A 22,419-nucleotide genomic window follows, 5' to 3' on the forward strand; every position below is an offset into this window, starting at 1 on the left:
CATGATCGGTAATGCATTCTCGTACCTGACCATCTGGCCCCTCTTTCTAAGTGGCTGTGAAGACTATTTAGAGAAGTGCTGGACTGAAACTGTCACTCTTATTAAAGACGTGATAAGCGAAGAAAACACAAATGACACAAATATTTCACCAAAACGTGCAGGATAATGGGTAGATCAGAGTTTTACAGCCCCACTGGGGGCAATTATAGATTCTACCGGCACACAGAGCCTTCTGATTTTAAATAAGCTTATGTCAAGACAAATGAAGCAGTGTAAATACTGTGTCTAAATAAGATCCTCATAGAAAGTGTTTTGATAAATATCCCAGTGGGAATGAAACGTTGCTCCGTTTTTTTAAACACTTTGCGCAAATAAAATTGTCCCCGATGGTCTGTTCTAATTTGCACTTTGGAAGCAGTGACTGGAGTAATGAAATGCTTCTGGGTTCCCACAGAGAAGCAGCTGGTTTCAGTAAAGAAATAGTTGTGTATTTCTTTTTTACTTATTGTAGTATTTGTGGCTTCTGTCACGGAAAACATTGTACGTATAAATTCCAGACTAGCCATGCAGATATTTGTATGACGGTCCCACAAAGGCAGATCATGGCCAGATGGGTAACTATGTCCCTCATCCCGGACTACGAACAGAGGAACAATGGCTCACTAACTGTAGGCTTCCTCTCATTACGGATATACTACACTAAATGGGTGGCTACGTTTTCATGTCAGCCTGGTAGACATTTGACTGCATTTAGAGGTTCTCAATGACTTTTCCATCCTTCCCTACATACACAGCTGGGAACCTCCATCCTTCCCTCATCAGCCCGGAACCTCCATCCTACTTTCCTCCAGCTTGCAACCTCCATCCTACTTTCCTCCTCCGCTCGCAACCTCCATCCTTCTTGCCTCTTCCGCTCGCAACCTCCATCCTTCTTGCCTCCTCCGCTCGCAACCTCCATCCTTCTTGCCTCCTCCGCTCGCAACCTCCATCCTTCTTGCCTCCTCCGCTCGCAACCTCCATCCTTCTTGCCTCCTCCGCTCGCAACCTCCATCCTTCTTGCCTCCTCCGCTCGCAACCTCCATCCTTCTTGCCTCCTCCACTGGCAACCTCCCTCCTTCTTGCCTCCTCCGCTGGCAACCTCCCCCCTCCTTGCCTCCTCCGCTGGCAACCTCCCTCCTTCTTGCCTCCTCCACTGGCAACCACCATCCTTCTTGCCTCATCAGCTCAGAACCTCAATCTTATTTTCCTCTAGAGCTGGGAACCTCCACCTTTCTTTCCTCCTCAGCTGGCAACCTCCCATCCTTCTTTTCCCTTCTCAGCTGGCAACCTCCCATTCTTCTTTCCTCTTCAGCCAGCAACCTCCCATCTTTCTTTCCTCCATCCATCTATCCTTTCATCTCTGTGTGGAAAAACAGCATTTTATTACATCAGTCACTGCTACTATTCAGGACTCCCACCCCTCCCCCTTTCCAGCACCCATCAATTATGGAATGTCATCAGCAACAGTCCTAAAGCCATATCCATAATAAAAGAAAGAGAAAAAATGTTTGAAAGAAATTCCATGTAAGAACTCCTTGTCGTCTTATCAAACTGGGTGGTTATTTTGTACAGGCTTTAAATAACCTGTGATCAACAAGAGGATAAATGTCTTAAGGTACAAACCATAAATCGTCTTGCGTAGCATTACTCTTTTTTTTTTGGGGGATGATGAATGCTCTTGTTTCCTGGATATATTTGCAGCCATTATTAGTTGAACTGTATCCTCCGTTATATTTTTCACTTGGTGTCAAATTTATCCAAGTTTCTAGAAACTGAAATAGAATTAAATCTTCCTTGACCTTCAGAAGATTTGAGAAAGCCACCATAAAACTTCTCTTTTTTGGCAGCTGAGAATGCAGAAAGCCTTTGGGGCTTTTTGTGGTGCGTGTAGGACAGCTGGAAATTAATGCGGAATTCCCCAAATTCTTAGTAAACCAAAAAAATAGGTCAGGGCCGTTTACTTCTCCTTTGGGAGTTCACCACCTAATGGAATTAATGCATCATTGCAACTATATTATGTGGTTATAAAAGCCCATTAGTTGCACCTTATTGCAAACTAGAAGCACTAATACGGCAAAGTGTGAATTTTATGGTGTAGCTATCAAGGTAAATACAGTGTTTCTTACCTGACCTTTATCACACTTTGCTCATGTTAAAGAGACTCTGTCACCAGATTATAAGTGCTCTATCTCCTACATATTCTGATCGGCGCTGTAATGTAGATAACAGTGGTTTTTATTTTGAAAAACAATCATTTTTGACCAAGTTATGAGAAATTTTAGATTTATGCTAATTCGTTTCTTAATAGACAACTGGGCGTGTTTTCACTTTTTACCAACTGGGTGTTGTACAGAGGAGTGTATGACGCTGACCAATCAGTGACTAATCAGTGACCAACTAGTGTCCTGCACTTCTCATTGTTCCAGCCCAGTGTGATTGTGCAGTGAAAGAAGCTGGGCTGGAACAATGAGAAGTGTATGAAGCTGATTGGCCAATGATTGGTCACTGATTGGTCAGCCTCATACACTTCACAGCGCCCAGTTTGTAAAAAGTAAAAACACGCCCAGTTGTCTATTAAAAAACTAATTAGCATAAATCTAAAATTGTTTATAACTTGGTCAAAATTGATAGTTTTTCAAAATAAAATCACTGTTCTCTACATTACAGCGCCGTTCAGATTATGTAGGAGATAGGACACTTATAATCTGGTGACAGAGACTCTTTAAAGTGGTTGTCTGATGTTTGGTAAAACTTCAAGTGGTGCTGGGGACAGTAGAATTGGCCCATAAAGTTGAACGGAGAGCCCTACATGCAAACAATTTGCTAGCAGTCTCATTTTGTATGGGTTGCTTCAACCCCTACGCCACTGTCAGAAAGACATGGACACCTAAAATGAAGACAAAGTTTACTTTATAGTCCAAATATATAATTTACCAGTTGACGTATGGTTGGTGGACGTAAACGTGGAAGAAGATCTCTCAAAAGAATAAACGTTATTCCGTATCTCTTCTTCACACTCTGTAGGTAGGAAAAGCCCAAGACCAGGGTAAAAATTTTAGTTCAACATTTGAATATTATCTTATCAAGGTCATACCTATGTAATGTACCAATATAATAAGTTTGCCTACCATCCATGCTGCGTTTGACCAACTGATATCCTTTTTTTTCCTCTTCCTTAACATAACCCCTTTCTGTTAACATCACACTGCCGTATCTTGTTGACGTTGGCAATTGCCCTAATGTCACCGCTCGTGTACTCCTTTAACAAGTATAACATCCATGACATACTAGTGATCTTGTTGTTGTTGAACTCTAGTAGTGAAATGTAGGCCATCAGCCAGTGAATGCCAACATCTACTGAACAAACACACTCTAGTAAATTCAAGACCCAACACTTAGCCTTGGCTAATAAATATGTGGCCATCAAGCTGTTCTGGGCATCCTACTGGAACGTCTTTGGTTGTCTATTCTTGAGTTGAGAACGGACTTGGTCTACCACAGCTTAGTGTTGGGTCTTCTGTGCTTTACCTTAGTCAGGTAAGTAACCCTTTAAATACAGACATGATCTAGTACAGACTGTGGTTAGGTTGCTCACCAACTTAATTACATTCAACACCTCTTTCCTCCCTGACCAACAGGAAAGCTTTCTTTGTGTCGTCTATCTTAATTTGTTCATTTTATTTTCTCTTTATGTGTTTTTTAACTTTTTATGGATACTAGGGCATGATGATCAGGTCTTCTCTCTTGTTTGTAGGCAAAGCAGTCTTTAGCAACCCTCACTAAAGATGTACCCAAGCGACATTCACTGGCTATGCCAGGTGAAACCGTCTTGAATGGAAACCAGGAGTGGGTAATGCACGCGGATCTCCCGCTTACTGCAGCCATCCGTCAAAGCCAGCAAACGCTGTACCACGGGCACCCGCAGCATACTGTCGATCGGCAAGGTTTGTTTCCAAGTATTGATCTTGCATAGTCGAGGGAGTTGCTGGGGGCGATCAATCACGCCCTCACGTTCCTGCGGAGTGTAAACTATTTGGTTAAGTATGCGATGCCTAATTAGGTGCATATGTTATTAGTAGAGAAGCTGCCAGGTTCCCAGAGCAGCGCTCTTACTACTTAAACATTAACATTTTTATATTTTAATTTATTTTTTAATGTGTTTGAATCCAGTCGCCGTATCACATACTAATGGGTATTATTTTTATTTTACACTGGGCGCTTCTATGGGTACTGTGGTTCTAGAATAATATTAGAATGAGACCATGTCCGTTATCTTTTCCAGTTGGTATAAAAATAATCAATGTCCTTGATTCGACTTGAATTTCAATCGTCCAGCCCCCAGTGGTGGAATTCTGGATTATCGAGTGCCAAAAGATTGGAATTTTACTATAGTTGTTCAAATTTTAAATCCCAAAAATAGGGACCGTCCATGGGTAATGTACTTAAAATTCTATGTTTCTGTATAGAAGAGTTTTTGACTTGCGCCTTCTGAATAGCGGTGACCTCTAATTGTGTATTTAGACAATCGTCGTATAAAATGGTCGCACAAAATGGTCGCACCTTGTTTTATGTTCATCTTCGGCTTTTCTTTTTGGCCATTGTCTTGTCATATATATATTTTATGCCTTATATATTCGGGGCAGATACACCTTTTAAAGCTCCTTTTCTGTATTGCTTTTCCCTTTAGCCGTCAGAGTAAGTCCTTGTCATTCGAGACAACCATCAATAATCTCTGATGCATCTGCCGCAGAGGGCGACAGGTCGTCAACACCGAGCGACATCAATTCACCAAGACACCGAACGCATTCCCTCTGCAATGTAAGACGGTAGTGTAGGTCTCTCTTTTTCTTTACCTTTTTTCTTCATTCGGGAATGATTATCCATATCCTCTACTTGTTTATACGCTGCTGTCAGTATGTACGCTGCATGCCTTGCTGAATAGATGGAAGCGCTGTGAGGGGGCAGAGAGACTGTTGTGTTTCATTATAGGGAATGCTGCAGATTCCTGCTTGTGCCGTTTCCTGGTTACAGAGGCTTGACATATACAGCTGAATCGCTTCTATAGGAACGGGAATAAAAGAACATGTTGATGAATTCATTGGGTGCAGATTTTGTCAGGTGAATACGCAGCTTGAATGCTAATAACTGAATCCCTCCATAGTGTCGGGTGATCTCCCATTCCCGAGATTAAGATCATTTGTCTTACGATCAGGCTGTTATTTTTTAAGGGTAACATTGCCGAATCAATATAGAAGTTTTATATAATAGGCATCTCTATACGTCCTCCTTTGCCGGATTATTTCATGTGGGTTAAGCTGGCCATACCTGGTGCAGTATACAGTATTTTTCTATCCCTATTTGCTCGGAGTTATGACTCTGAGAATATAATCGTATGCAGCAGTTTTGCCTCTGAATGCGGCTTGTAGAAAGCCATGCACATGCTGCAGAAACCACCCCAGATGTATGGAATGGATTTTTCAGCTACAAATCTGCCGCGTGTGAAAATACCCGAAGGCTTCATGTACATAGGCATACAAGCTGCAATATGGCCCCCATACAATGAGGCCATACTGTACCTGTGTAGACCTCAAATTTTCTACAGAGGATTTTTCCTCTCGGATTTAAGTGGAGTCCAACAAAAAAAAATTGTGCCTTGTTGCTTGAATCAAATGGCGTATTGCTTCTAGTGGGAGAATATTTCCGTAATGCACTGCGGCAAATGGAGTGGCTGCATGTCCATACCACTGTCTGCAACCGTACTGACTCTGCTGTGCGCATGAATGTTTGGGTGGAGGCTAGGTGGTGCTCGTCTAGTACAGGGTTCACACGTCATGGTCAAAATGCGTGTGCAAAAATGCACTTTGACCACGACGTGTGAACCAGCCTTAGTAAAGGGTCTCGTTGTAGAAGAACGGAGAGTTGGTGGGCGCCTTTTAGAAGTCCAGGTTCATAGTAGCGAGGGTGAAAGACCACAAAATAGTTTCCAGGTGCAGATTTTAATGGGAGCGGTTTGGCTAAATTTAGGGACGCAGTCTGGTGTGTTGAGGGTAGTACCCGCTGATCAACCAGTTGTCCATAAGTCCGAAAGCTATCCAGTAAAGCATATGGCCAGCTTCAGGACTTTAATGGTACACTGGTCAGTATCTTGCACTGATGAGATTTTACGCTTTTGCTTTTGTAGTGAATAAATGGAAGCATTTGCATGATTGGTGTTTGGCGCAATTGAGAATAAATTTGCATGCGTCGTAAAATAATCCCTATAGTCCCTTTATCCCAATCCTTCTCTGCTTCTGTATTATAAAGCTTGATTTACCCATGAGCATGTTCACATATACACTGAGCTGCACATCTTTCTTACTAACTTTTACCTTTTTTTATTACTTTTTCAGTCTTTAGAAGACCTGGAAGACCAGAAGAGGAAGAAAAAGAAGGAGAAGATGGGATTCGGGTCCATTTCAAGAGTTTTTGCAAGAGGGAAACAGAGGAAGTCCTTAGACCCGGGTCTTTTTGATGGTACTACACCTGACTATTACATTGAAGAGGATGCGGACTGGTGACTGTCTCTGGAACCTGCTTATTCTGTGTGTGTATATGTGAAAGGGTGTATGTGCCCGTTTACAAAGTCCGAACCAGTCAAGTGAGCCTTTTTATTCTATTAAGGACTTTTTGTTGTGTTTTTGTTTTTTTTTTTTGTTTTTTTTTTCATTTGCATCGCTGATTCTGTAATTGCTGTTCATAAAGACGTGTATAAAGATGTTGATTGTTGTCCTTTTAGCGATGCTGTTGTATTGTAAAAATTGTCTTTACTGGATTTATTATTATATTTTTTGTGGATTTTTATTTGGGAAGTGGGTCTAGTTTTTTTGTGTTTGTTCAATTTTTTTAAAATTTTGTTTTTCCTTTTTAAAACTTGAAAAACTACTGTGTATTTGTAAATAACAAAAACTGTGCACTTTGTGCTTGTAGTGTCTAGTCCTAAACGCAATATTTTATTTTTTTTCTTAACCCATAGTGTGATGCATTCTGTATCTGCAATGTTTTGAATGACATTATCCTGTTTCAGGGGTGTGCCAGCGCTTTGTAAAAAAAAAATATATATATATAAATATACAGATCTTTATTCAGCAAGTTAAACCAACTTTCTTGAATGAAGTATGAAGATGTATCATTTTGCTTACACACAGGGCAAGACAGCCAGGCCTAAACCACGATTCTGCCTATCAATCCATTCGGATTTAGTGGTGCCACTGCAGCACAGAGTGTTTCAGAAATGTCACTGTTACAAGGATAGGCTACTTTGGGTTTCTGACCACATAATGGCTACCTGCGCTGTGCCGTCAGCAGTCACTCTTTAAATCTTTTAATGCCTGCCAGACAAAATCTTTTTCCTTTCCTTTTACGTTTTTGTAATAAATTTTTTTGGTATTTATTTGCATAAATGCACAAAGTTGTTATATCTAAATTATAAAAAAAAAAAAGTAAATGTTGAAGTTCTATTTTTCCTAAAGGATGAAGGGTATGTTTATATCATGTGTTCTAAAGCTGCGGCCCCTCCCTGTCATTAATGCATCGGGCGAGTGGGCTCAGTCTCACATTTTAATGCAGCTCAACCAAAATCGCACGAATAACTTAAATGTAATATTCACTTGGTTATGTCTTCCAGAATCCAACTTTTACCATATCCACAGTATTTATGGCTTTTTAATTCTTGTGTGTAGATTCTGATCATCGGGTGTCCCTATTTAATAATGCAGTCTTCTTTTTATTTTATTTATTTTTTAATCTTTTTTTTTTTTTCTTTCCTGATCACTCTGTTTAATAGATAATCATGTTCTAAAACGGGCAGCCATTTTAAAATGTACCAGGTACCCCCAGTTTGTGGCATTATTTGTGTGGGTAAGGATTATCACTTCACCCTAGGACCAGTCAGTGACGACATGTGAATTCTGGTCCAGTCCAGGGAATAGATTCTGGAAGGTGGGATCATGTGTGCACTTTAAGTTTCTGCCCCCAAAAGGTTTACATATCATGTTTTGAATGCAGTATTCACTTTTTTTTCCTCCTCATCGATGACAAAAGGAAGGAGAATAAAGCTTAAAGTGGGTCTCCACCTTTTTAACATCAAGTTGTTGCACGGATCAATTCAATAATACATCTATACAACATTTAGAGCACTGTTTTCCTCATACAGAGCTCCAAATTCCGTGCATAGGGAATAAAAGATACTATGCTGGCTACTTGCAGCCACCACTAGGGGGAGCTAAAGATCTTATTGCATACTGTTTATACATTGAATTCAATAAGAACACAGTATGCAGTAAGCTCTTGATCTCCCTCTAGTCGTGGCTGAAACAAGTCAGAAAATAATCTTAACTGTAGGTTTACACACAGGATTTGGAGCTCTGTATCAGAAAAATGGAGCTCCGATTGCTATAAAGATATGCTAAGAAATGAATCAGCACAGAATTATTGTACCTTTTTAGATAAAAAGAAAATAGTGTTCAAGGGTGGACATGCACTTTAAGGCAAGGGCTGCACATCGATATTTGGTTGTGCATGAACCTGCAATGCAACCTCGATGTCTCCCTAAAGCCAGGATCACATGAGTTTTTGGTGAAGTTTTTTTTTTTTTTTAGCCAAAGTTAACAGTGGATCCAAAAGGAAGAAAGGTATAAAGAAAAGACTGATTCACCTCGTTTCTTTTGCGTCCACTCCTCCGTGTGGCTCAAAAACTGAGCCATAAACTACATCAAAACCGTGTGTGATCCTGGCCTAAGGGAAACCGGGTCATGGGCAACCTTTGGAGTGTAGCAAAAAAAACTGACTGGGTCAAACTTTTTGCAATGGTTAGGCCTCATGCACACTACCGTGTTTGGTGCGGGATATATGGACCGTATGTCGGCCATATTTCCCGGACCGACCACAGTTCAGGAAGCCTGGCTCCTAGTCTCATAGTTATCTATGTCCCTGCCTCTCCCCGGGAATACTGTCCCATACTGTAATCATGTTTTCAGTATGTCCACGGAGAGGCAGGAGCCCGGCTCCCTGAATGGTGGTCAGTCTGGGAAATATGGCCGACCTATGCGATCCGTATATATCACAGACCATACACGGTCGTGTGCACGAGGCCTTACAAGGTTGTCCGTGACCTTGTTTCTTACAGGGAAACATTGAGGTCATGTATGATGTGCGATTCTAGCTTTTTTTTTTTTTTCTAAAAAGGATGACCGAGCCCACGAAGAAAAAACTGCATTTATATAACGTGATATATACTCCTGACCTAAACCACTATTACAAAAATATATATATATTTTGTCATTAAAACAGCCATAGCCTTGAATGGTAAAATCTATTTCTCATAGCGTTGTATGTTTCCTGAACATTGTGTATACAACCCTGGATAAATCCAATTTGTTTGGTGCAAAAGACTTACGTTCTTGTTTTTTTTATTAAAATGCAGCAATTTTAGGCCGCGCGTCGGCTGGCAGCAGCATACGTACACTTTTTTTGGGGGGGGGGGGGGGGCATTTTTCCCAAATCCAAGCTCACTCTGTGCAAGTAACCGTAATAACTTTGTATGTATTCAATCTAGTTTTCAGACTGGTTTGAGTTGCCTGTGACCAGTTCTGTGCTTTTCCCCTTTTTACTAATGTCTAGATGAGTGGGGTGTATAATGCTGCCAATTTTATTGTACATTTTAATATTATTTTTTTGGGACAAGAAAATGAATGTCAAACTCTGAAAACTGTAACATGAAACATTTGATAATGTTAGATGGTATTTTTGAATTTAGTGCACCCTATTTAAAAGGGATATTTAGTCTTAAAAAAATATAAATCTGTTTTCTTGTTCATATGATGTGTGTGATCACTGGTAATCAGTGGCTTAACAACGTTACAGCTTTTGAAAGGGATCCGTCTGACCTATAAGAAAGAGAGCCCCCCGCGCTTAGATTTCTGCGTTCAGACAAAAATGTTTTATAAAGCTTTTTTTTTTTTTTTTTTTGTTTTATTTTTTTAAAAAAGCTCATGTTTAGTATTTTTCATTACATGCTTAGAAAATAATTCTTAAAAAAAAAATGTTACTAAGAAAAGGGTCTATTTAAGAGAACGAGAATACATAGTTTAAAGATGATTGGTATCATTAGTTATATAAACCCACCTGAGTGTGGAAGAATTCTAAAGGCATGAAGGCAAAAAAGAAATAAAGCTTATTTTAAAATAATGCTGGCTGCTCTGATTCATTTTGATGTTTTTTTTTGTGTGTACTGTCGTCTTGATATTATGCCTATTTTTGTAAACCATGGATGGTGTAAGACCCTTGTGCCACATGCTCAAACCCTGTATAGTGGCTCATGCAGTCCCTACGGGTCCACATTGTGCTTTGTCATATGGTGCCTCATTTTGCCTGTGACACGCAGGCTGCTTCACAGAGCACAGCAGCAGCATCTCCTGTGCCTTAAACCCAAAACTGTGACTCTCCAGCATACTGCTCACAATTTGGAAGAATCTATCTAACTAAAGCTTTTGATCTGGCTGCACCTCCCTATATGATGTCTGGGAAAGGCATTGTGGGGCATGTAGATACCAGAACTACTGCCTGCAGTCAGAGATTTCTACAATCAAGATGACGGTCCGAATCCGAATTATTCTAAAATGTAAGTTAGTAGTTACATGTGGAAAACTAGAAGAATGCTATTATAATGTAGATTAGGAGGTGGTTATGGGTATGGATTTCACGTGTCTTCTGGTGTTAATCTCTGAATTTCCCTGTGGCCCAGCATCCATCAAAAATATGGTTTTACGGTCTAGATGCATCATTAAGAGCTTCAGGCCATATTGGCGGTATAGAAATAAGGTAAAATTTGATATTCTAGTACCGGCAAGGTAACGTGGTTTCTGTGTGTGAGGATCTGTCCTTTGTTCAATGCGGCGGATATGGGGCCTTGGAGAGAGGAGGTCCAGCCCTGGTGGGTTCCATCTCCGTTGCTACTCGCAGGACTTTACTACAGAGGATTTGTAAGCAAACTTAGGTGTGGAGGGGGAAATGCCACCAGGCCTTTCTCCCGGATAACTAAACTGGGCACCCCACTGGGGGAGGGGTCTTTTCTATGAGGCCACTTCTCGTCTGTTTGCCACTACCCTACCCCCTCCAGTCCTAATCCCAAGGTAATTTGCTCTGAATTTATACAGATGTATTTGTCCCCTTCTAGTTGTCCACCATTATTGCATGGCCTAGTAAATACAATATATAATAAAAACAATATAATATTAGAGGGAACCTGAATAACCACGTAAATTGTTTTATTACCTATTACCACATTTATGTAAGGAGCAGATTGTGCAATTACTTATGACCCATGTGGTAAGGTAAGTGCACCCTAAAACTTGTCAATTCTGGGAAAACCCCTTTAAAGGTATTGTCCAGCATGAGAAAATGTGTCTGCTTGTTGTCCAGTCACAGCACCACTCTTATCTATGGGTTGTGTTTTGGAGTTACAGCTGAATACCCTTCACTTGAATGGGGCTGAGCTGCAATACCAGACTTCACATAGACCTAGAGTGGCGCTCTTTCTGGGAGAAAAAAAGCCGTTCTTTTTTTTTTTCTTGATACTGACATAACTGCAATTTACCGCCTCCTATAATGTGATATCCGTCTGTCACATCGCTGCTGAGGATTTCTAGCTGACTCTTCTGTGCAGAAAATCTTTATACCGACAGCCTGTTTTTGTGCATGAACTGCTTATTTCAGGTCCTGTACTGTGATGGATTCAAGAATAGGAGGTAGGAATAACGACACATGGATGTGGTAAGAACTTGGAAATGTATTGTTCGGTATTTAGCTACAGTTGTGATGAGTTCAGGCTGGAGAGAGGACATTCTTCACTCAATATTAGGGCTGCGGCTGATTGTAAACATGTAAACCTATGTAAGCAGTGATCTTAAGGCCCTAATGTACGGACCAATGATCGGGCAGACAAGCTTTCATATGAACGCTCGTCCCGATCATTGCCTGGTGTATTAAGGGCAACGATTATTGCTCTGTGTGATAGGAGACCGCCGGTCAACAAGCTGTCTCGTTGATTGGCGCTCCTTTGCACGTCCCATATCGGCCTGTGTATTATTACCTTTTAGAATAACCCTTATCATATAAGGTAACCCATAGAAAGCTCAGTGGTCGGCATAGTTAACACTACAAGTCATTGCACCGTTTAACCCTTATCATAGCTTTACACAACAGGTCCTGCCAACAAATCTCTTTTAAAGAATTCTAAAAATTTTATTTTCACTAAATACCCGAATAGTGTGTTCTGGGGTAATCGAGGAGAGCTTCTTCCTCTGGACCTCCAGAGGGACGAGCAGCTGCAAAAAGTCTCTTTGAAGGACCCACCACATCCATGTATTACATAGACAGTCTATTGATTTCAATGAGGACTATGTAATGCTTAATTTCACCTGTGGTGGCACTGCAGGTTAATTGAGCACTTACTGCAGCTTCCAGCGCAGGTTACAGCTGATCATTGGGACAGCCTGAACTGCTTATTTTTGGAGGACTCGTCTAATAAATAGACCTTGTTCTAGGTGGACAACTCCTTTTATATAAAGACGCACCCGCCCTTTATTCATTCTGTTTTTGGATTTGTTTTCTTATAGAACATTTTTGAGATGTTTCTCATCATTCCTTTCATTCCTTTCGTGACCCTTTATCCTGTGGTTTGACTTGGAGTTGAATCCCCCACAGTCACATTATCTCAAAGAAAGTAACGTTGCTCTTTTATCTGGAAATCTATGATCTTGTGTAATCCAATTCAGCACAAGGGTCGTGTCTCATGTCCTCATACACTCCGTATCCTGCCAATTCTACGGTTCTTTGGAAACCGCTATTAAACATTTCACACAGATCTTTTAGGTGGTAAGAAACGATGCTTCTCCTATGTGACATATTAAAGGGGTTCTCTGAGCATATACTCTGTGGAATAGATGTAGAGGTGTAAAGCCCCTATTACACCGGCCGATAATCGGCCGGTGCAGCAAGCGCTGATCAACGAGACATCGTTGATCGGCGCACATTGTTATCATGTCTGCAGTGCGTCTCCCTGTTTACACACCAAGACGTGCTGCCGACGATATTTTACTTTTTTAAAACGATACGATCAACAGATGATTGAGCGATTGCTCATTCATCTGCTGATCGCTGCCCTGTTTACACAGGGTAATTATCGGCAACGAGCGTTCTATGAATGCTCGTCTGCCCGATAATCGCCCAGTGTAAAACCTCCTTAACTTAATGCTTCTTTGCGCGAATATAAAATCTGTAACTCGGCCCATTTATTATACTGGAGTCTTCTTATATGGCAAATGGTCCTTATGGCACCAGGGACCGCGGCTAAATCCCCTTTTAGCTATGCCCCTGATCAGATCTAAATTAACCGTGTCACCACCATCTGTCAGATATATACAATATACTCTATAGGATCAGTATATATATCTTGTCTATATCCATGAAACGTATAAAAAAAATTGTCACCGCCGCTTTAAGTACAAAGGAAGCCTAACTGCACGGATACAACGCATTATGTGGTATTGTATTTCCAGGAATTGCTAATGTTAGTTTAAATTCTAAAGTGAAATTTGAGAGCCTGCATACACAGTGCTTTGGTCTGTAGCGGTATTTGGGATCAGTGGCGGTTTTTTTCATAGGCGTGTCTATAGAATGTAAAAACACCAGGAAAAATGAATGTACAAAATTTCACAAAAAAAAGACAACAAAATTGTCTGCCATTTTTTACATGTGTTTTTAAAGCGAATAATCCCTTTTAAAGTTTTCTGTACAATAAAATACGTGATGGATATGACTACTCTTTCCTCCGTATGATATAAATGTTGCTCAAGAGTTCCCCCTAGTGGTCCCCATCATGTTTACCTGTTTGTTTGCATTAGGAAAGATTCACATGAACGCTGCGCATCTCGGACGTGAAAAACTGCAATTTTTCACGTCCGAGGCGCATCTGTGCTCAGCGCTGCGGGACGTGATGTCACGCATCCCCCATAGTTGAGAGTCTGTGGAGGGATGCGTGATGCGTGAAAAGAACGGACATGTCCTATTTTTCCACGGACCCTTCACACGGTCCGTTGAAACAACGGCTGTGTGAACGGCCGCATTGAATTACATAGGTCCGTGGGACGGCCGCTGTTTCAACGGCCGTCCCACGGACGTTTAACACGTTCGTATGAATAAGGCCTTATGAAGCAAGTTCTGCATAGGCCTCTTTCACGCTGCAGTTGCAGGGTACGTTTAGTGTATGCACCAGGATAGCTCCCAGGGTACACGATAAACTTATCCATAAGCCTCCATTCACCCAACGGAGAAATAAAGGGTTTCCTTTTGGCCTTTGTCGGGCCGGTATATGTCCGGCATATTATTGTATTTATTTTTTTTGCTATATGGAATAGCACAGCAGAGTTTAAAAAAAAAAAACGTAAACAGTGTGGTATACATTTTTTTTTTTTTTAATATGGGAGCCTGCGTATGATGGATGCCACTGTACGCCTATATAGTTGCATCTGACAGAATACTGATGTCTTATGACTTTTTTTTTGCAACCTCCATTCCTTCAAAGACCATGTGAGTCTCTCTCTCTCTGTCTGTCTGTCTGTCTGTGTCTCTCTCTCTCTCTGTCTCTCTCTTCCCCCCGTTTAATGTATTTTTAATGAGAAGGGGTCATAACAGTTTTTGATGTATCCCTTAAATGGTCTGTGGGCGATGTATACCACTACTAAGTATCCAGGGGCGTAGCTAGAGGCTCATGGGCCCCGATGCAAAAATTCTTACTGGGCCCCCCCCGCAAACTTCTCATGGCCAAAGGTCCGCTTTCAGCTGGGTCTCCTAAGTGACCCAACAATGCAGCACTAGCAGCCGGGGCCTCACTAAGGCTGGGTTCACACACACTATTTACGGGCGTTTTAGCATTGAATTACGTCCGAAAATGCGGCTCAAAAGCGTCGGAAAACATCTGCCCATTCATTTGAATGGGTCTTACGATGTTCTGTGCCGATGGTCAAAAGGCGGCGCGTAAAAAAGTGCCTGTCACTTCTTCAGACGTAAATGGAGCCGTTTTTCATGGACAACCAGCTTCAATTACTTCCGTAATGGACGCAGCAAAAGACGCCTGCACATGCCATTACGGCTGAAATTACGGTGCTGTTTTCTCCTGAAAACAGCACAGTAATTTCAGCCGTAACAGACGCTGCCGTGTGAACATACCCTCAGGGCTTAAAATGTCCGGGAAATAGCCCCAATACATATGTGTCCGCCCAAAAACAAAGTGTGTATATGAGACAGCATAGCATATCTATAGCACTACAGTGGCTGAGCAGACCGTATCACACATGATAGGATTAGATACAGTGGCTCAGCAGACAGTACCACACATGATAGGATTAGATACAGTGGCTCAGCAGACAGTATCACACATGATAGGATTAGATACAGTGGCTCAGCAGACAGTATCACACATGATCGGATTAGATATAGGGCCCAGCAGACAGTATCATACATGATTGGATTAGATACACAGCTCAGCAGACTGTATCACACATGATTGGATTAGATACACAGCTCAGCAGACTGTATCACACATGATAGGATTAGATACAGGGCCCAGCTCGCTGACATTGCAGCTCCAGCGCTGGACCCAGGATAGGTAAGAATAATAATTTTGCTTCTTTATGTGTTACTGATTATTATTGTGTGTTTGCGTTTTTTTACAGGTTCGGTTGTTGGACTTCGGATTCGAGGACTTCATTGACGGCGTTTTTTTTATTCTCAATAAAATGGTTAATGAGGGTTGTGTTTTTTTATTTCAATAAAATATTTTTTCTATGTGCTTGTATTTTTTTAAACTTTATTATCACCGCCTTAGTAATCGCCGCCGGCTCATTGACAACCTCCATTACTAAGGCGAGGCTTAATGTTAGCCGGTGCAGAGGCTACACTAACCCCCATTATTACCCCGGTACCCACCGCCACCAGGGGTACTGGGAAGAGCTGGGTACAAACCAGTACCCGACCATCTGTAGTGACGGGCAGGCATCGGGGCAGCCGCAGGCTGGTAGTATTAGGCTGGGGAAGGCCAAAAACAGTGGCCCTTCCCACCCTTGTAATGCTGCCTGCTGCTGCTGTGTTGTATCTGGCTGGTTATGAAAATTGGGGGGGGACCCCACATCGTTCTTTCCAATTATTTTTTTTTATTTTTTTAAATGACGTGGGGTCCCCCCCATTTTCATAACCAGCCAGATACAATAAAGCAGCAGCAGGCCGCATTACCAGGATGGGAAGGGCCACTGTTTTTGGCCTTTCCCCTCCTGATAATACCAGCCTGCGGCCACCCCAGTGGCCGACCATCACTACAGATGGTCAGGTACTGGATCGTACCCGGCTCTTCCCAGCACCCCTGGTGGCGGTGGGTACCGGGGTAATAAAGGGGGTTAGTGTTAGCCTCTGCATCCGCTAACACTAAGCCCCGCCTTAGCAACGGAGGTTGTCAATCAGCCGGCGGCCATTACTAAGGCGGTAGTAATATAGTTTAAAAAAAACCACAAAGACATAGAAAAAATATTTTATTGAAATAAAAAAAAAAACCCACACAACCCTCATTAACCATTTTATTAATAAAAAAAAAGCTGTCATCGAAGTAGTCCTGGAATCCGCCGTAGTCCAACGACCGAACCTGTAAGAAAACACACAAAAAATGATTAGTAACACATGTGTTAGGGTATGTGCACACACACTAATTACGTCCGTAATTGACGGACGTATTTCGGCCGCAAGTACCGGACCGACCACAGTGCAGGGAGCCGGGCTCCTAGCGTCGTACTTATGTACGACGCTAGGAGTCCCTGCCTCGCTGCCGGACAACTGTCCCGTACTGAAAACATGTTTACAGTATGGGACAGTTGTCCTGCAGCGAGGCAGGGACTCCTAGCATCGTACATAAGTATGATGCTAGGAGCCCGGCTCCCTGCACTGTGTTCGGTCCGGTACTTGCGGCCGAAATACGTCCGTCAATTACGGACGTAATTAGTGTGTGTGCACATACCCTAAGGCTTAGATACAGGGCCCATGTGTGATACTGTCTGTGGGACCCTGTATCTAAGCCTACCACAAGGTAGGCTTAGATACAGGGTCCAGCAGACAGTAATCTTATACAGTATAAGATTACTGTGTGCTGGGGCCCTGTATCTAAACCTACAGTGTGGTAGGCTTAGATATAGGGCCCAGCAGACAGGATCACGCATGGGCCATGTATCTAAGCCTACCATGTGATTGGCTTAGATACAGGGCCCAGCAGACAGGATCACACAATCTGTGATCCTATCTCATGGGCCCCCTAAGCCTGCTACATCGTAGGCTTCGGGGTTGTGCAGTCCCTAAACATTGATGGCGTATCCACAGGATAGGCCATCAATAGCTGATGTATCGCCCGGGACCCGCAAATCAGCTGTTTTGAAGGGGCCGCAGCACTCGTACGAGAGCTGCTTCCCCTTCATTTCACTACTCGCTTACACTGTGAATCGCCGACACCGATTCACAGTGTGACCGGAATGAAGGGGAGCAGCTCTCGTACGAGTGCTGCGGCCCCTTCAAAACAGCTGATTGGCGGGTCCCGGGAGTCGGACCCCGCCAGTCAGGGATAACCTTACCTTCCTCTTCGGCCGCGGCGGGAGTTCTGTCGTCTCGATGCTGTGCGCGGCGGCATAGCGCTGTGACGTCATGCGCTGCGCACAGCGCTTGACGTCAGGACCTCCGCTGCGATACGGAACCAGGAAGGTAAGTAAAGTATGTTACTATAGTAACAGGGGCCCGCGGCCCGAGTTACTATAGTAACTTTTTATTGATGGGGGGCCGTGGGCCCCCCTGGCTTCGGGGCCCGGTCGCAATTGCGACCGCTGCGACCCCTATAGCTACGCCAGTGTAAGTATCCGTTTAACGCATCTGTCACCCATAGACTATAAGGGTATGTTCACACGATGAGAGGCATTTACGTGTGAAAAGACAGACTGTTAACAGCTGCCTCGTTTCACACGTAAATGCTCCTCCTCGCATTTTGCGAGCCGTCTGAGACGCTCGTAAATCTTGAGCTGTGCTTCATTGAGTTCAATGAAGAACAGCTCAAATTACGTGGCAAAGAAGTGCCCTGCACTTCTTTGCCGAGGCAGTCCATTTACGCGTCGTCGTTTGACAGCTGTCAAACGACGACGCGTAAATTACAGGTCGTCGGCACAATACGTCAGCAAACCCATTCAAATGAATGGGCAGATGTTTGCCGACGTATTGTAGCCCTATTTTCAGGCGTAAAACGAGGCATAATACGCCTCGTTTACGCCTGAAAATAGGTCGTGTGAACCCAGCCTAATGGCATCGGTTTAACGATTACGTCATGAAAAACTCAAACACATATACGTTTAACAGATGGCATACAGAGGCATCCATCGCACATAGGCTACATGTTAAAAAGATATATATATATTTATACTCACTAAGACTGGACAAAAGACACTCTTTCGGCCTCCGTCTGGCAAGGGAGCTCTATGGACACATTTAGCATGTACAGTACATCATAAGCTTCCCCGACGTACACGTTAAACGTAGGGCCAAAACGTGATGTGAACAGAGACAAGCAGTTCCGCCATCAGGAATTTCTGGGCCCCCCTCCATTAACAAGGGCTGGAGCGGGGGGGTGCCGCGAGTCGGACGTGTCCCTTTTTATTCAGCAATGTGGCCGGGCCCCTGACAGCAGTACCAGTAGTACTGCCCTGATGGTGGCCCTGGAGACAAGTATTAAGCTGAGATTTAAAAAAAAAAAGCTGATTTATTTTCCTCACCAAAACAATGCCACTCCTGTCCGTGGGCTGTGTTCGATATTGCAGCTAAGCATCTTTCCTTTACATGGAGGCCAAGACACAGGCCAAGCACAGGAGGGGCGCTGTTTCAGATTTTATTTTATTTTTTAACCCTCTTGAAGTAGTTGCACATGATTTTAAAAAAAACATGGCAGTTTTCTCGCAAAAACAGCGCCACACCTGTCTGCAGGTTGTGTGCTGTGTTGCAGTTAAGTCCTATTCCCTTTAATGGAGCTGAGCTGCAATACCATTCACAACCCATGGACAGGTGTGGAGCGTTTTTTTTGTTTTTTTTTTCTGTTTTTTTTAAAGAAAGCAGCCATGTTTTCTAATCCTACACAGCCCCTAAAACCTAAATATTGGACATTCCTCATCTGGCAGAGGCATCTTTATGAGACAACCTATTTTATTGTATTTGTACAATTGGCAGGAAGTTGCATGTGCGCAGGGAAAGGTGTGCCCCCTACTAATCATATCTCACATCTCTGGTTAGTTATTAGGAGCAATTTGTGTTATATATTTAGTAACTACCTCCTTGTAAACCTGACGTCTTCAATAACCCCGGTCAACTAGAATTTCAGGAAACAGACGCAAGAATAGGAGGACACGATGGAAATGTATATTGCAACATGGGTGTGTGTGGTCTGCTCGTGTAATGCTCATTATGACTAATCATTTGTACAATTGCAAAAAATGGTAAAGAAACTGAAACAATGAACAGCCAAAAGGAAGAAAAAAAACGAATACAGAAGCAAAACGCATATCACAGATCTAGAAAAGTATTAGGCCTTATTCACGTGATATACGGACCGTATGTAGGCCATATTTCCCGGACCGACCACAGTCTAGGGAGCCGGGCTATTACCATCATAGTTGCTTATGACGCTAGGAGTCCCTGTTGCTCCGCGGAAATACTGTCCCACACTGGTAACATGATTACAGTACAGGACCGTATTCCCGCAGGGAGGAAGTGACTCCTATGATACTAGGAGCCCGGCTCCCTGAACTGTGGTCGGTCGGGGAAATGCGGCCGGCACGTGGTCCGTATATAACGGACCGAACACAGCCGTCTGAATGAGGCCTTAGGCAATGTTTACACCTGCATTGTGGGTTTCCGCTGATCTTCAAATACTAAGTGGTTCAATACACGGAAATGTTATCGTATTTGTCCTTACTTTTTTTTTTTTTTTTTTTTTTTTTTTGTCCGTACAGTTAGAATCCTCCCCCTGATTCCCCTTTATTTCTTGGCCTAATATTACTATAGTGCAGTGTAATGTCCATTGAGCTGAGTTGTAATATTGGTTTAGGTCACGTTCCTAGAACAAGGCCTGCTGACACGAGGCAGCTCTTTCAAATTGTCACTTACCCTCCATGATTTATTTCAGCTCAGACCGGCGTGTAATTAAACTGCAACCAGCTAATCGCACCCACGGGCGGCATTACACCAGCTCTGCTCTGCTACATATAAAGCAGGTAGTAATTGAAAATGAGTGCTTATTGCTGTGGGATCACTGGATTCTAATATACAAGTACCTACTTGGATAAATGCAAGCTATTCCAATGGACCATATGTTTTAGGGTATTTTTTACACCCCTAATATATGTAAAAAAAAACAAAACGCCTTGAAGCAGCTCACATAAACCAGAAGTTTTTGAGGCTGATTTGACAAATGCTTTTGAAGTCCATAGGTAATGGGGAAATCTGCCTCAAAAACCCCTTAAGAAGTGACATTCCCTTTTTTTACGAGGCATATTTTTACGCTGCAGTTTTTTAGACAGCAGCATAAAATTTCGCCTTGTATGCGCTACCCAGCTTTTAATTATTGAAAACAATGGGAAGCAGTTTGCAGGCATTTTTAAGGTGTATTTTGGAGCGTAAATGTGACCGGTTTAAGCTCTGAAATACACCTAAAAAAAACTCAGTGTGAACATACCCGAATAGATACAGATCTGCCCCTCCACTAATATACAAGCCCCATCGTCCTCGCGGGTGGTTCACAGCCCTCTAGTCGCTAATAGGCAAAGACTGACAGTAGGGCAAACGGGAGCTTGTGCCTTCGGGTCCCGTCCTCCAGAGCAAGGGGCATACGTACCATCGAGGCAGCTGCAATGGGGCTGAGGCGCTCTAAACCGAGGCTGGTGGGATCCCTTTATTGAATGAGGACCTGTAGAGGGATCCCCTTTACACTGGATCTACCGCATTAAACAAGAATGTAGAAAAATTAACCAAGGAGATTTTGGGGGGGAGGGGGGGGGACTAGCACCAAGTCCTCCTCTCTCAAGTGTTTAGTGGTCTGACGGGGCTCCATTCTGATCTTTACCTCTACCTCTACCCCCCCCCCCCCCTTACCTCTATGTGCACTACTACTCTAGAGGATCACAGCTCAAGTGTTATGGTCAGCATAGTAGCTCAGTGGTTAGTGCTGTTGCTTTGGAGACCTGGGTTCAAATCTGACCAGGGGTAAGATCTGCATGGACTTTGTATGTTCCCCTGGTATTTGCATGGGTTTCCTCTGAGCTTGCCCTGTGTTGTTTTGGACTGTCTGCACTGTAGCCTTTGTGACCACTAGATGTCAGCACATGTAAAAACTCCAATATTTCATCATTCTCACACACACACACACACACTGGATATAAAAAGTCTACCAAAGTCAGTACAAGATGAATCATTTCAGAACTTTTTCCACCTTTAATGTGACCCATAATCTATACAATTCCATTGAAAAACAAACAAAAATCTTTTAGGGTGGAAAAATAAAAAACAAAAATAATGTAGTTGCATAAATATCCACACCCTTAAACTAATACTTTGCTGAATTACCATTTGACTGTGTGACAGAATTCAGTCTTTTTGGGTAGAAGTCTACCAGCATGGCACATCTTGACTTGGCAATTGTTGCCCACTCTTTCTTGCAAAAGCGCTCCAAATCTGTCAGATTGTGAGGGCATCTCCTGTGTACAGCCCCCTCCAGGTCACCCCACAGATTTACAATGGGATCCAGGTCTGGGCTCTGGCTGGGCCATTCCAAAACTTTGATCTTCTTCTGGTGAAGCCATTCTTTTGTTGATTTGGGTCGTTGTCGTCCTGAAAGGTGAAATTCCTCTTCATCTTCAGCTTTTTAGCAGCGGCTGCAGGTTTTGTGCCAATATTGCTTGATATTTGGAACTGTTGACAATTCCCTTCACCTTGACTAAAGCCCCAGTTCCAGCCGCAGAAAAACAGCCCCAAAGCATAATGCTGCCCCCACCATGCTCCATAATGCTGCCCCCACCATGCTCCATAATGCTGCCCCCACCATGCTCCATAATGCTGCCCCCACCATTCTTCATAATGCTGCCCCCACCGTGCTCCATAATGCTTCCCCCACCGTGCTCCATAATGCTGCCCCCACCGTGCTCCATAATGCTGCCTCCACCGTGCTCCATAATGCCCCCGCCGTGCTCCATAATGCTGCCTCCACCGTGCTCCATAATGCTG

General features: G+C 43.0%; 1 protein-coding gene across 7 annotated transcripts in view; it reads left to right on the forward strand.

Moving 5' to 3' along the window:
* The window catches only part of KAZN (kazrin, periplakin interacting protein), a 333,751-nt gene extending 323,488 nt beyond the window's left edge, over nt 1-10,263 (forward strand). For 4 of the 7 annotated variants that reach the window (XM_075839521.1, XM_075839522.1, XM_075839525.1 and 1 more), the window contains 3 exons: nt 3,794-3,983; nt 4,727-4,857; nt 6,429-10,263. In XM_075839521.1, coding sequence (XP_075695636.1) covers nt 3,794-3,983; nt 4,727-4,857; nt 6,429-6,596 — 489 coding nt within the window. In that variant the 3' untranslated portion in view covers nt 6,597-10,263. Of the gene's footprint in view, nt 1-3,793; nt 3,984-4,726; nt 4,871-5,028; nt 5,158-6,428 lie in introns of all 7 variants that reach the window. The other 3 variants (XR_012850831.1, XM_075839523.1, XM_075839524.1) reach the window with 3 other exon arrangements.
* The last annotated feature ends 12,156 nt before the right edge of the window (nt 10,264-22,419 follow it).

This window comes from Rhinoderma darwinii, chromosome 10 (genome assembly GCF_050947455.1).
Source record: "Rhinoderma darwinii isolate aRhiDar2 chromosome 10, aRhiDar2.hap1, whole genome shotgun sequence".
Taxonomy (NCBI): Eukaryota; Metazoa; Chordata; class Amphibia; order Anura; family Rhinodermatidae; genus Rhinoderma; species Rhinoderma darwinii.